This window comes from Argopecten irradians, chromosome 3, assembly GCF_041381155.1.
Source record: "Argopecten irradians isolate NY chromosome 3, Ai_NY, whole genome shotgun sequence".
NCBI lineage: Eukaryota > Metazoa > Mollusca > Bivalvia > Pectinida > Pectinidae > Argopecten > Argopecten irradians.
In genome coordinates, this window is record NC_091136.1 from 15,539,314 (window position 1) to 15,555,547 (window position 16,234).

Below are 16,234 nucleotides of genomic sequence, written 5' to 3' on the forward strand. Positions count from 1 at the left end.
AAATATCCTATTAGTCTAGCGGCGGTTAATCTATTTTGAAGGTATATCAGTTAAGTTAAATTTAACTAGATTGAGGCCAATACAGACAGTAGGTGGAATATATAGCACAGGATAAGCATAAAGGGGAGCTAATTCATGATATATCGAAATAGCACATTGTTTTAGATTTAGTTTGCACTCACATTTAAATAAAAATACTTTCTTTTCGTCAAACATGAAAATAAAAATAACACGCAGTTGTGTCCATTCCAAATACAGTAAAGCATCACGTGCAGAAGCTTTTAATTCCACGTCATAACATTTGTCGTCGATAGCAAAGAGCAAGGCTGATTTTAATTAGATTGGGTTTCTGCATATTATTTTTATTTGTGTTTTTTATACTGATAAGATATATTACATATGAAAATGAAATTTATATAAAAGTGTGCAGTATATTGCTATGTATCCGATATTGGTACAGTAGCACAATTTCATTATACATATATTGTTGACAGTAAATGGTTAAGGGCAATGAAAGGAACGGTTCACTTCGATAATTCAAAACATAAAGATAACACTGTTTTTGTCTTGGTGAAACGATTTAATGTGATTTAACATGAAGACAGTAATAATATCAAATTTGGCAAAGATGAGTACCCAAACGGAAATGGAGCTTTACACTCGCTCATGCGCACTAATGTCAAATTCTAAAAAACAGACACATCTATGCACATGTTGTTGATGTACGTTCACATCTCTTGAGGTTGTCGTCCCATACAAGGCTAACTGGACAGTCTCTCAGGGTGGCACCATTGACGGAACACGTGACGTACTTACTACAGTCAGTACATGCTTGGTAGTCTCCCTCATTAGTACCACATTCCAGGACGTTATGGATACAGGCTCCTAGAAATTAAAAAAACCGATTACAATAAATAATATGATTTTCTCCAACAAAGTGGATAAAAATATCCATTAAATGACATGATGATATTCTAGTTTTTGACAGTTAAGCGAAGTTTCTTTTATGTTGAAATTTTCGTGGCATTTATGTCTTTAGTTTATACACCTCTGCTATGTATTCTCTAGATAATAAATCTTCTGTGATAATGAAGCATTACCTCCTTACCTCCCTTGTACGGTTTTGGATAAATTGACATTTGATCATATATGATAGCTAAATTATGTTAAATCATAGAATACTTTATATGGTTGCTGAAACTAAAACATTAGCAGTAACATTACAAAAATGTATATTAAATTTAGAATATTCATTATTTTTAAAGATGAAGGTGTTTTAAAATTGTTACATACCAGTGGTGACTGGACCGACGACTGGTGAATCGGTGACGGCGGGGGAAAGTGTGGGAGCGAGTGTTGGAACAGCCGTTCGGCAGTCACCAAATGATGTAGCAGCAAATGGCTTTTCATATTCACAGGTCATGGTATTAAACATCATGTTGGAGTCTGAGGCAAAACCATTTTCGCAAGATGCAGTACACGTCCTGGTAACGATATAAGGTATTGGTAAATGATTAAAAGACCTATGTAATATTTTCTGAAATGTGCAAAATAATGTAGGTTATTTGCCTTGAAACTGTATATATTTTTTCCAGGGAAGAACCAATTCATAGTATAGATAGATAAATTGATTAATAAGGTATTTTTGATATCAATAATTTATTTTATCAATAACATTTTTTTCATTTATCTATTTATTTTTGTGTATCAGTGTAATAGGTCGGAAAGATATCTGCTGTGGGAGGCTTTGGTTAACATTAAGTGACATCAATAAATCATCATATATTACTCACAAATTACCAATTCCATATGCACAGTAAACGCGGCCATTGACAGGGGCATCGATTGGCTGGCAGACTGCGATCAGATTGGCGTCTGTGGAGAAATAACATTTCATAATAGTATACTTGTTGCGCTGTTGGTGACACTTAAATACCATTTCCTATAAGATATGTCTCGTGATATGTATGTGATAGTAGTTATTAACTTGTGTGACATTAAAAGAAATATAGGTACTTGCTTTATAAAGATTTCTTCTGTCAACACTTCAATTATTAAGTCTGTGTATTTCCTCCCCGTAAATATGAAATGTACTCTGTGTCACTGTTAACTAAACACTTATTTAACCTCTCCCAATAGTGAACATAGTCATTAAATAATATGCAAGGAGTAGTTTATGTATATTTCTCTACATTAATTTGATTTTTAACATTTTAAAATTCATATTTATTTTGCACATTGAATACATATACAAATAAATTCAAATATCCTAAATACAGATTGAATTTTTTTTTGTTTTACAATATATTATTTTTTTAATATATATTTACATTTTGAACAGGTATTTATTTTTTATGAACATATGTTTAATTTTTAAATACATATAATTTTTATGTGCTATTGGACAAATATTTATTTTTAACAACAAGTATCTATTTTGTAAGAACAAATATATTTATATCTTATAGATGATCTTTTATCACAAACTTAACCCACCTATATATAGAGGATCTCCAAGAAGGTCAAAGGGCAAGGCGTATGCTGTCAGCACTAATGCAAATCCTGAAATAAATTGAAAAAAATATTTGACAAAATCATACACACGAATATTTCCAGACGATGATATTTTCTTATTTTCTTATTTTCATTAATGAACCACCGGCGAATGCTATTTTATTCTATCAAAACAGGAGCAGACGAAGTAATGTTTTTCTTCAGTTACAAATTAATGTTACTTCCTTCACATCATTTCTGTCATAGAATAGTTTGAGCTTCTTTTTTTTAATTGAAAACGAAAATACTGAAAATAAGTAATTGCGTTCCGAAACAATTCCACGGGACTATGCCCTGTATGGAATTAAATACTGATTGTGCTGACTTTGCACGACGCATCAAAATGAAAATAAATTATTTCATGTGCATTTTTATATTAATTAGACACATAAAAACACGAGTGTACATCAGCTATTGTTCAAATGATGATTATCGTTTATGCTCTGTCGGTGGAGGGGCATTTTTAATGTACTTATTTCGGTATGTAAGCAGAAAAGAGATCTTGCAAAAATATAGCGCAATGACGCAAGCAAAAGAGATGATAATAAATAAGGTTTTGTTAAAATTCTACCGTTGGCATCATAGCAATTAACCTTAATGCTTTAGTGATAATAGTCTCTTGAATCCGGGATAAATAGGTTCAATTAATAATATTTTGTCAAGGAATGTATGCAAATCGAATATGTAGACCTTTTTAGAGCGCGGTTGTAAAGTGCATTTTAATATTGTGCAAAATGTAAGCTTTCCTCGTTTTGTTGTTAAACACTTTCCCCGTGCATTTGGCTGGCTAAACGCTTTTTAAAAACGCTTTTTAAATGTATATATAATATGTACATGAAATAATCTGGTCTTGAATAAAAGGAAATAAAAGTGCTAGACAATATCAAGCTCAAATAATTACAGCAACGGTATATACTTATAACTTACAAGTAATGGATACAATGGTATCAAATTATACAGACCTGTGACAACTGAAAGCATTTTGGAAATAGTTGACAATGACCGTCCTGGAGATTCCGAGAGTCGAGGGGTACTGGCCGAGATGGAACAGGTCACACATACAAGACCTTCTTATCTTTGTAAGTCTTTGTAATCTGGTGAAAAGTCCCGATGACCATATCGCCCTATCTGTCGCTGTAAAGCCAGGTGCCAAAAGATAAGGCACGCAGTCTTTGACATGTTACGAATTACCTGACCCCCTATATGGTAAGACTGATTTCACATGTGTGCCATTTATACAGAAGACTGTATTCTGGTCTGGTGCCTTACTTTAGCATATCCCTTAGACACAGATATGTCAAGAGAGGAGATAAGATACTTTAATAACTCAGTACAACACTTAAAAGAGAAAAAAAAATCCCAAAATGAAGTATGAATATTTTTTTACTTCATTTCCCCTTCATCAATTCTTTATAATACATTCATAAAAAAAATGTCTGATAAGTTTCGTCGATGCGTTACACAAGATACACACAAAGGAGGTAATCAACACGTCAATATTTCACAAGAAACGAATTTTGTCAAACCAATACGAGCCACTCGCCCAAATCGTCAAATGCCATGCCGGTATATCATTTAAGTTTTCTCGATGGTGATTTGCCATTGTTATCTACCTTTTATAAAATACATTTGAGGATTTCAATCTACCACGTTCAAAAAGGGTTTTAGATGCAAGTATGGTATTCTACATGTAAAGGCAGGGTCAACGTCATTTTATACCAAAATCAACAACTAAATATTTCTGTCTTATTGTAGGTGTGAAACCACATTTCACGTGCATCTGTCTGACCTCGTTCAGTCAATAGAATATACCTGTGGAAATATCTGTCATGATATCAAATATGTTACCTTCATATATGTATATGGACTACTCCTAATAAAAGATTTTCAATTATGTTACATACATCTCTATTATACAACTAATTCCTAAAAGAATAATTTGTTTTCTTCGAAAATAAATGTTTATTAAATGCTAGAATTGGCAATTATACGGTCGACACAATTTCACAGCTTTTCCTTGGGCAAATAATGTTTATACCAACATCTTACAAGAACATCGATCCAAAATTTATTTTTTCTCAAATATTTTTATTTGTATTATTTTATCTATTTATTTATTTTATATGCAATTTATGCATAACTGTATACAGGTATATTTATCTACCACAATTATCAGTAAATCTATGCTAATATAAGTTCTAAAGATAACTGGTATTTTTATTTCATTTTTTAGTAGTTTAGTATACTGTATAACATGAGATACAAATGTACTCTTTGTTTAGAAACGTTCGCTGTTTATGTGGTTGCCGTAAAATTAATTCCGCGAAATTATATCAAAGCTCCGACCCACGAAAGAAAGAACACGCGAATATTTCATGTCATACAGTGATCTCCTTATCTAGATAGATCAATTTAAAGGAGGAAATGAATGCAAACATATTACAATTATAAACCAACTTATTGTACGGAGATTTTATTTCTAGACGTGAGAGATTTTAATTCTAGTCATGACAGTTTTACTGTATTTGTGAGGACACTTTTTACGACGATTATTTTTGCGCATGTAAATCGCCCGCAAAATCCGCCAAAATTTAATTGAACACGATAAGAAGTTGATTTATGGTATATATAGTTAATCATCTATATGTATCTATTCATATAAGCTTGAACTACAATACCTTTTAATTTTGCCATATACATTATATTTTAATATAATAGATATTACAGCCGGATAATTGCAGGATTTTAAAAGACTTTCCGACATCATACACTTAAACCATGAGTTATGAGTTATGATGAGTTATGAAAAGCTTATGAATTACATCGTAAATTGTGTTGCAAAAGTTTTAATTAGCATTTTGTCAATACTAATCCTGACTTATTCTTTTTTAACACAGGTAAAGTTTAACGCCAAATGACTTCCAACTTTTCGTTTGTCTGTCACAACCCAACCAGCATTGGTCAAAAACTCTTCTTTGTTTTCAGTCCCCCAGCCCATACCATGGCCAGACTGTTCACCATCAGACATGCTGCTTGGCAAACATATGACGGTGCTTATTGCATACCCAACGCCAGCCACGTCTGTGTCCCCGATATTATCTCTTACATTACTGTGAAGGTCGGGGTCATTTAGGGACACGATACCATCCTCCTTCAGGACGCGACGAACCTCATCCATAGCCTTTACATGACCCGACAAATCATGTAGAACATCATAAAGAATGACCCAGTCAAACATGTTGGTCCACTCCGAGGGGAGGGCTTTGGCGTCAAGGCAAAGGAATTGAATATTGTTGACATTCGGGTAATTTGGGTTCTCTGTTGCTCTTTTTATCGCAGTTGTATTGTAATCTACGGCGTATATAACGGCGTCTGTAAAACGTCTGCTTAGGGCTCTGGATAAGTTACCCCCTCCACATCCTAAATCCAATATAGTGCAGATCGGTCCTAAACGTAACAACGATTAATTAGAGTCATTAAAGTTACATTTAAATATATGTGCCAAGTTTAAACCAAGAAAGGCGCCATAAGGACAGGTAGTTCCCTTGAATGTTGTGAAATATTATATTTCAGAATTTATTTTGCCATGACTCCATCATGTTACCGGTAAATGTGCAAGAGTTCTGATGTCACATATTACTGAGAAAAAGTTTAAGGATGAAGTGAAAATAATTCAGTTTGGTTAACTCAAAATATTACTCTTAAGTTCAATTAGCGATAAAGTAAAACAAAATCACTGGGGTGTGTGGGGGGGGGGGGGGGGGGGGGGGGGGGGAATCCACGAGAGATAACATAGCACTGATATGGATATCCTGATATAAGCTTATATAACATTTAATGTTGTTTCCGTTATGCGATAAAAAAAGTATCTTAACTTTGTGCTTATTTCGAATAAGATGTTATGAAACTCGTCTTGAAGTTTTAATTTTCGTTTTTGCCAAGTCTCGCCATAATAAAAACTTCTTAATCATGTGTTATAAAATTCCATATGTTTGCTATAATTCGACATATGCAAATATATGGGGAAAGTCACTGTATATCAGGCGCATTATATGATAGTACACTGTATGTTATATGAGCTATTAACGTAGACCGTCCCTTCTGTGACGTCATACGTTTGTTACGTCGCTATCCGAATCCAGCAAACGTATTTTATTTCTCCGTACCCATCTATTACAACTCGCTTCTGAAATCGGCATTCGAGCAAGTATTTCGTCTAGAACCTTTTCGAGTGTTTACTTGAAGTGTACCAATCTAAAAATGTGCCAATCGGTAAAAACTAACAAGGGTAAATGAATAACATAAAATGTTGAAAAGTGCTACGGATTCGCCTATTTGTTAACATTTTCAGACCAAAATTTAAGGAGTATTAGGAAGCAAATCGGTCATATTTTGAAAAATAATGCGGTGAGGTATACTTTTTATTGGCTTTTCGTATTGCAAATAAGCCAATCTTCATGGAAATTCTAAAAAATCGATTTTTCTTGAGATCATTTTTTCAGAAAAAAAGAAAACATGACTATTTTGATGCAATTTTTCACTAAAATTGGGTCCGGACTTAGTTTTAAAATAACGATATTTCGTTTTATTGTGGAAAACCCTATGTTAAGGGATGCTACAAGGAGGAAACATTATTTATTTAAAAACCCTTAAAATCCGGAATATTAACTCGTTAATACATATCTTTAAGCAACCCTTGAAGAAAAATTAACCCGGTGACATATCATTTTTATGTGGTTTTTGTGATCAGGATATACCTAAAATCAAAACATCAAAAAATAAACGAAATCCCTGAGAGGAAACCAGAAGGGACGGTCTACCTTAAGCAATGCATCGAAATAAATAGTAATAAAAAATAATAAAACTATACTTAATTACCCTTCCGTAGCTCCATGACAGGGTCAAGAATTTGTTCTAGAGCGATATCACAATCCGGTATTTTCTTTTCAAGGAGATCAACAACCTCTGCAGGCATTTCTCCGTAAGTGTAGCCTATGAAATTAATGATGAATATATATATATATATATATACATTGTATACTGATCATATGCTAAACGTAAAAATTAAGCGAGAAGGGATTTTGGTAATTAGGCGAAAGACGTCGACGTTTTAACGTGAATATGTGTACTATTTTACTAAAGGTTAACCGGTGTATTTATCGCGAAATAACATAATTTATTATGATAGTGAAATATTTACCAGTACTGAAAGCGACACTAAACTCGCTAACATATCCACCTCTATTCTGAATATGTGTGAAAAAAAGTGCACAAAGGCCTCCTGATCTTGTTCCAACTATAAAGTATATTATATCAAAAATTTTGTGTTTGTATCTTAATTCCACCCTTTAAGGATGTTTTCACTCTTTATATAGCATAATATATCTCCTGGACTTTGATATCTTAACACTAGCTACCATTATTTTATACTGTTTATTAAAACGGATCGTCCGTAAAATGTCATAAAAATATGTTTTAAAAGTAAATCAATAAAATGAAATCATATATTTAGGTCATATGTGGTAAATTAATTACCATATAGTGCTCGAGTGTTACAAGATGAATCCCAGGATGATCTTTTCAATAACGTGTCATTTTCACTAAATAATTTAATTTACCATAGAAAAGGTTGGAAAAATTACTGAGTGGGATTAAGTTTGAATAGCACGAATGAAATAGGTTGGTACGATGTATTCCTACAATTTAATGATTAAATGAAAATTTCTGAACTAATGTTGAGAATATTCAGCGATAAATCAAAGTCGATCTTTTGTTTCATTTACAGTGCACTACATATTTTCGTTGCACGTTACGGAATTACCTCCCTTTCGGGTAAGTTTATCCATTGTGGCGTCATTATTTAATTTTTTCCCTTTGTGCGTGCTCACACTAAATCTGACTTTCTGCTTGACCGATTATTTATTATTATCATTTTTTTTGGTATACCACTATGAACAAAAACTGAGAATGCCGCGGAAACCTGACGTTATCGTGGCGCCATAATAGAAACATTCACGTTGCGTATTGATTAAGAAAAATAATACCCATACTTGGAAAATCGATCGAATCGTACTTGTAAACGTATTTAATTTTATAAAGTAGTATGGAACGTCAATTATAAGCATTGATGTCACTATCTATTCATTGGAGTATGAAAGAAATGTTGTTTACAAACTGTGTTAAGCCATGTATTCACTTAGTTTGCACAACAAATTTATTTCACATCGCGATAAAATGTAGAAATAGTGACATCATTGCTTAAGTGTTCGACATACAGGTCGGGTTTTTTTCCTGAAAATTATGATGTTATACTCACAAACACATGACGTCACAATCCAAACAAAGCCACAAGGTCAGATACCTTTGTACAATGTCATGTCGAAATACAGATCAGCTTACCTTTAGGACCATCATTCCTAAAGCAAATTTTAACCTTTTCTGTCAGTGTTGCCATGACGGGAAAGAAAAACGCTTGATTCAGTTCCTTTAATCCTGGTTTCAGTGCTTGGGGGATGAAGTAGTTACCGGAGTCGTCCAAGGAAACAATTCCTGTGGTAACCATGCACCCCAGCCATTCGCGGACATACCTTGTTATTATTGAAAAACAGAAAGTTGCTTTGTTTTAAAATAAAACTTTTCTTTTCGTCATAACCACATACACTGTGTTATACTAGTATGCACTCGGGACTATGTCATTGTAAAACTTTGCCATTTGATGAGGAGAAAAAAATAGCATTCACATGCGACTGAGTACCGTTATTTGATTATTTCAAAACACGACCAAATTACATGTCTCATCTGTCGTCGCACAAACATAATGCCTTCAGTATTGTTATGACATAGTCATGTGATGAATATAACGATAGCAATAATAACCCCTTGGAATATCGATGATGGGTGTGCTCAGAATATCTTAATTATAAACAATGTTTCATAATACATGTAGGAAAGACAGTAACAAATATACACGTTGATTATAATTTCAATTGCTTTAAAAATAGTGTCTTTAGACTATCATCTTTTCTGCCCATTCATCACACCTGTTTCTCATACTTATTTAATTCGAACCTCTCCATTTTTATTTGCCTTATGTTACACTCGCGCCTTCTCTCATAATTTCCTCTCCACTCACTCGTCAGCTCTTCCGCACTCGTGCCATAAGACTCAAAATATGTCGAATTTTACTATTTGCAAAATCAGATCACTGTGACCTACTTTTTAAACATATTGAGCTCGGGTAATGGTTGTTGACTTCTTGGATTCACAGTGCACACTGAAATTATAATTTGCGAAACGAGGCCACCGTTACCTACGTTTTAAAACGATTAACCTTTACTAGCGCAATGGAAATTGACATCTAGGATCCAAAATGCATGATGAACTTGTTTAAGCAAAATCACCATGTCCTTCTATCTAAAATTAAAATAAATAAGAAAATGAAAAATGGCAACTGGGATCCACAATCTAAATTGACTTTGATGTGTATGCCTTTGTAAAAAAAACAATCGCTCCTCCTACATGCCATAAACACTAGTATACATATATAATGGCATGATCAGTATTTGGTGACATAGATATATACTGAACACCATGGACTTGCAATAAAAAAGTGTACATTTGTTTCATATTTTCAAATAACACAACAATCTACGAGTCAACTTACAGTAATATCTAAGGTTAGGACGGACGCATAGACACTTTATATCAACTAAGTTACATGTATGTTCAAGTACATCTAAAAGTGATATTAAACCTTAAAACCGCGGCCCCTCATCAATCTATTTTTATGCAAAAAATAAAGATTTTTACCTTTCCTTTGATTTACATGCATCTGCCAGTTCTTGTGATGTCACTGGTACGTCTAATTTTTTTAGTTCATTAAACAGCCCCAGATCCCGTCCAAGCGTGATGGCACAGGTTATGTACCCTCCAGAGATCAAATTTGACAAGTTCTGAGAATATGTTTCTAAATTCATATCGAGTTTCCAAAAGCGTTATCCAAATCGTGGTGTATGTTTTAGTTAACACTGTTACATATATATCCATGCAAGTGTCTAGATACGTTTACGTGTAGGTACATTTACGTAAACGCATCCCTTTTCATGATGAATTAAAATTGTTGCGGATAAAGTCTGTCAGGGCAAACCTGGCATGTGAATCTACATATTTTGCACATTGTTAAGATAAATTGGTTCAGCTGATGTGTCAAAACATTTTAACTCTTCCGACTCGAAGAGCTTGGGAGTGTATATATATATGTGTGTGTGTGTGTTGTATGACATATGTCGTCCGTATCACTACTATTATTATAGTTATGAATGGCACGTGCTGATGGATTGTAACTTAGGGAAAGAAGATGAAATTTTAAATAAATGGTGATCATGAGCCCCTGGATCCGAAGTAGCGTGTCAAATAGTGAAAATACAGGGGATTTCTTAAAATTGCTACCTGTCATGAAGTATATAATTGGGTTTACATGTACATCACAATGCGGTAGATGTGACATCCTAGCTTCGGTAAAGGGGATCAGATGATACATAAATGGTTACTCTGACTCAATTGGACCGGGGTCGCGACGAGCCCAATATGGCACAAATAGGGATTCCTTTAAATTGCTACATTCCCTTGAACATACATTTGCATTTGTACTTTAATCAAGTACATGTACTCAATGAATTGTCACTAAAGGTTTATTTTTTTTACATAAATCATGACTCTGATCCCCACGGCCGAAGGGGATAGAGAGAAAAAATCTTTTAAATGGCCGTCTTTAAGTAGTACGTGAGCCAAACTTGGTGGGAATACGTCCTGGTGAGGAGAGGGGAAACATTTTGCATAAATGGTGACTTTGACTCATTGGGGAAAGCTAAATGTAAATTTATTTAAGTCGCTAGTTACATACGCTAGAAATCATCATTATTTCAATGGAATTTTACACAATACGGTCAAAAACTACTTTGGAGAAGATTTATAGATTGCAATATATACTAAATGGTGATGATTGAACGCCGCCAACCCCTAACCAGCCCCTACTCCAGCCCCTTTCATAGAGCGGTCTCGACATGTAGGTCACAATAACTATACATGTATCTTAAAGATGCTCCACCGCCGACAGAGCATAAATGGTATTCATAATTTGAACAATAATTGGCGTTTAATCGTGTAATATATATATATGTCTAAGTTAACACAAAATAATAATATTAAAATGATTGATTTTGCCTTAGGTGCATGCGCAATCAGTACATCATTACCATATAGGATATAGTGCAACGGAATTTTTAGGGATGCCAATTAATATTTTCGATATTTTAAACTTGAAGTAAAATTAAAGAAGCTCAAACTTTTCAACGATGGTAATGGTGTAAAGTAAGTAACTTTTGTAACCGAAGACAAAGACTAAATCGTCTGCTGCTGTTTTGATAGTGATTAAATATCATTTGTCAGTGGTGGAGCATCTTTAAATTTTATATGTATGTTTGACCCCAACATTACTAATTTCAATCAAGTGTGTGAAACATACATGGATTTCTGTATTATTGTTACATGCGATTTAGGTTTTGTTGATGTATATTGTGCCTTGGTTTAATCGTTGGATGAAGGACTAATACCAACTCAATAGACAACTGCAAACGTGTGTCCGATACACAAAGAAAAGGTTCCACTAAAGATTCAAACAAGTATCGTCCCATTAGCTTAACTTCCGTTCCATGTAAAATAATGCAAAAGAATAATCCGGGATAGCATTGTAAAGAACATGAATACCAATCAACCTTTTTCTCCGGAGGGACGGACCAGCATGGATTCATATCCGGTAAATCATGTAACATTGCATGACACAGACCCTATATAGTAGGAACACATAAAGATGTTATCTACTTCAATTTCAGCAAAGGATTCGACAAAGCTTCCCACGTGCTACTCTTATGTCATCCTCGATACTCCAGGGGTTCCGATCACTTTCGATCTCTACACCCCTGGACTATCTCATCGTAAAACTTGAGGCAACAGAACAGAACAGGTAATTTAGTCCTTTGATGTACATCAAAAGAGCCGTATAACGGTACACTGTGGTTGACTATGTGGCTTTGAAGTTGGAGTCGCTCTCTCTGTAGTCTTCAAAGGAAATCTTTGCTGGTCTGTGATTGGTCAAATATTTTCAGCTGAGCTGCCTTCAATTTCACTATGAGATAGTCCAGGGGTGTAGAGATCGTAAGTGATCGAACCCCTGGAGTATAGAGGATGCTCTTATGTATACAAATTGGAATCCGATGGAATCAAAGGTAAACTATTACACGTGGGGAATCACGTGGTCTGTAGTTGGTGTGTTTCACGAATCAAAATGGCGGCCGCCAGCAGTTTTTGCCCAAAAGGAGGTAAGTCACAGAAAATACCCTTTGTATCGGCATTTTATAGTGACGAGCATATGCTATACAAAATTCTAGACAAAATATATTAACTTTTCTGTAACATTCTGACCAAAGTTTTGAATCGGAGCGATTTTGCTCGTAGTAGAATTGGTAGCATACACGAACATACACTTTTCGTACGTTTTCTGTGTTTAGAAGTGGCCCATTCGCTGTAAATGTGATATTGTCTATTTGTTATTGTCTACATTCAATTGCACATCTAACCTTTCTGGCAGAAAACAGCATGTTCATGGTTATTCTTTGGTTTTACGAAAGGATGAGTAAAACACGTACCGTTTTGGATTGATGAGTTGAGCTGGGCTTTACTAAATATTATAACCATTTATAACTGGGCTGTACTACAAATTATTAACCAGATATAGCTGGGCTATACTAAAATATAATAACCAGTCATAGTTGAGCTGTACTAAAATGTAATAACCAGTCATAGCTGGGCTGTACTAAAATGTAATAACCAGTCATAGCTGGGCACATGTGTACACATTATGTTTTAACACATAGTCAGTACCTTTTACATATGAATCTTTATAGATTATTAAGTGGAATATGTTCTAATTTAAAGTACTATGCTATCAAATTAACACTTATGGTTCAGTTATCTTTATCTGCCCTTGTCGACAATCCATGCTTCTTCTTGTATCCCACATTTTAACGATATATCTTTATTTCATCTTAAGGTTCATGTAATGGCTTTAACCAGTGATATTTTGCAAGCCTATAACTTATTACTGTGCTGCAATTGAACAAAACTAATGTCATTAATTGTTGGTATGTACCCTGGCTAACTGTCAGTCTTACTGTGGATATGTAATTTGTGAAGCTGCTTGTAAATTTCAGTAAAATAAGAGAAAAATGTATATTTCTGGAGAAGACATAGAACTCGTGTGAATTGCATTGATGACACCAAATAAGCATGCTATCGTGTTCAGTAGTGACTATGCCAGGTACTCCAACAGTTTGTTTGGCAAAATCGGACCAGCGAATAGCGCAGGAGCCTATTGTCGTAAATGCAAATGGCTACTTTAAATGGCGGATCACAAATATAGCATATAAGAAGACATTTTAATTGATACAAGTGCTCTTATATACACTATAAGGTACTCTGAACATGACAAGAAGACTATTTACGAAAAAAATAGTTAAAATGTGGACTTTGAGGCTCTTTCCGGAAATTTGCATTTTTCGCCCCAAACAGATCGGTTGAACTATTTTTTTCGTGAAGAGTCTTCTTGTCATGTTCAGAGTACCTTATGGTGTCTATAAGAACATTTGTATCAATTGAGATGGCTTCTTATATGCGATATTTGTGATCCGCCATTTATAGCAGCCATTTGCATTTACTACAATAGGCTCCTGCGCTATTTGCTGGTCCGATTTTGCCAAACACACTGTTGGAGTACCTGGCATATTCACAACTGAACACGATGGCATGAGTATTTGATTCCATTAATGCAATTCACACGAGTTCTATGTCTTCTCCAGAAATATACATTTTTCTCATATTTTACTGAATTTTACAAGCAGCTTCACAAATTACATATCCACAGTGAGACTGACAGTTAGCCAGGGTACATACCAACAATTAATGACATTACTTTTGTTCAATTGCAGCACAGTAATGAGTTATAGGCTTGCAAAATATCACTGGTTAAAGCCATTACATGAACCTTAACATTCGGAGTCTTAGAAATAAGCTAGCATATCTAGAGAATTTAGCATCTGATTGTGATATAATATGTGTTACTGAGACTCACCTCGATATATCGATAGCAGACGACGACATGCTTCTAGATAGGTATGATATGTTCCGTAAAGACCGTGGGGCTCCGGGTGGGGGGATTATTGTATATACTTCCAATGTCCTGTGCACTAGTCGTAGAGCCGACAAAGAATTCCACATAGGTGAAGTTGTGTGGACTGAGATCCAGTTTCCAAATAAAAAATACCTTCTCTGCACAGTATACAGACCTCCAAATTGCATACACGCTTTTTGGAATTCCTTCCGGTTCTCCCTTGAATCATCATCTCATATACTCATTGTAGGCGATATCCATGTAGACCTTCTTACAGCAGACAGAAATCATCCTTTCATAAGCCATATATAAATCACTTTCACCTCACCAATGTAATAGACAGTCCGACTAGAATCGGGCGCACGTGCGACACACTCCTTGACGTTATTCTTCTATCTGACACGTGTAGTCACACCTTTGCGGACACTATTGATATAGATCGTGATATCTCTGATCATCAGGCGACTTGTGTAGAATTGACTGTAGGCACAACGATAACTAAAAACTTTAAGCGTAAAATTTGGTGTTATAATGATGCAAATTTTGATCTTTTTAACAATAAATTAGAGACGACTGACTGGACTGAACTTTTTTCTCAAACAGGTAATGTAGATGACATGTGTCAAGTTTTTTCAGATAAATATTTAGGCATAACAGACACGTGCATTCCTTCCAAAATTGTAACCATTAGGCCAAATGATAAACCATGGTTTGACTCGGACATAAGACGAGAAATTAGGAAACGAGATAGACTGCTTCATAAATATAAATCTAATCGCACTCCGTTAAATTTAAATAACTTTAGAAAACAGCGCAAAAAAGTTAACAATCAAAAGAAAAGAAAAAAAAAAGAATTGTTTTATGCGGACATTAATGGTCTCCTCGATAACTTTAGTAATTCAAATCCCAGAAATTTTTTGAAACTTGTCCGCAGACTTATTAAAAATTCTGATGTATCTAACTGTATACCTCCTTTGCGGAGTGCGACTGGAATTATTGAAATTGATGACTACACAAAGGCAAATATTTTAAACGACTACTTTATATCAATATCCAATATTGATGACAGGGGGGTGGAAGTTCCTATTGCTGAACTTAGAACTGACTCTATAATATCTGACGTACCAGTTACCGTAAATGCCATAACTGACATCCTCAAATCATAAAAGTGGGAAAGCAGTAGGACACGATTCAATTAGAATTTGTCACATTATGCTAAAAAACACTGCAAGTGCAGTAGCCTACCCTCTTTCCATTATCTTTCGTACCTCATTAGAGACTGGATCCTTTCCTACACAATGGAAACGTGCATTAGTTATTCCTATATTTAAAAAAGGTGACAAACAAGATCCTTCAAACTATAGACCCATTTCATTATTATGTACAATTGGTAAAGTATTTGAGAGACTAATCGCAAAGTACTTACATAATTATTTGTTAGATAATTCGCTTATTTAT

General features: G+C 34.5%; 2 protein-coding genes across 2 annotated transcripts; both read right to left on the reverse strand.

The window, feature by feature from the left end:
- Positions 1-559: 559 nt before the first annotated feature.
- On the reverse strand, positions 560-3,636 carry LOC138317656 (uncharacterized). Its single transcript, XM_069259466.1, has 5 exons — positions 3,516-3,636; positions 2,497-2,562; positions 1,794-1,875; positions 1,294-1,484; positions 560-885 (listed from the first exon to the last, which is right to left on the reverse strand). The coding sequence occupies exons 1-5, from the start codon at positions 3,532-3,534 to the stop codon at positions 704-706; spliced, it is 540 nt and encodes a 179-aa protein (XP_069115567.1). The 5' UTR covers positions 3,535-3,636; the 3' UTR covers positions 560-703.
- Positions 3,637-3,763: 127 nt separating this feature from the next.
- Positions 3,764-9,278, reverse strand: LOC138317655 (S-adenosylmethionine-dependent methyltransferase Rv2258c-like). The gene is made up of 3 exons (XM_069259465.1): positions 8,953-9,278; positions 7,432-7,545; positions 3,764-6,000 (listed from the first exon to the last, which is right to left on the reverse strand). Exons 1-3 carry the CDS (start codon positions 9,113-9,115, stop codon positions 5,432-5,434), a joined length of 846 nt encoding a protein of 281 aa, XP_069115566.1. The 5' UTR covers positions 9,116-9,278; the 3' UTR covers positions 3,764-5,431.
- Positions 9,279-16,234: the final 6,956 nt, after the last annotated feature.

Bases quoted from the DNA above. Each gene is read 5' to 3' on its own strand.
- LOC138317655 (XM_069259465.1), bottom strand. From the start codon at position 9,115: ATGGTTACCACAGGAATTGTTTCCTTGGACGACTCCGGTAACTACTTC. The intron at 7,546-8,952 runs GTAAGCTGATCT...TTAATTTCATAG, and splicing joins TAGGAATGATGGTCCTAAAG to GCTACACTTACGGAGAAATG. The intron at 6,001-7,431 runs GTAATTAAGTAT...TGTTACGTTTAG, and splicing joins TGTCATGGAGCTACGGAAGG to GACCGATCTGCACTATATTG.
- LOC138317656 (XM_069259466.1), bottom strand. The intron at 1,876-2,496 runs GTGGGTTAAGTT...ATTTCTCCACAG, and splicing joins TGGAGATCCTCTATATATAG to ACGCCAATCTGATCGCAGTC. The intron at 1,485-1,793 runs GTGAGTAATATA...TATCGTTACCAG, and splicing joins GCATATGGAATTGGTAATTT to GACGTGTACTGCATCTTGCG.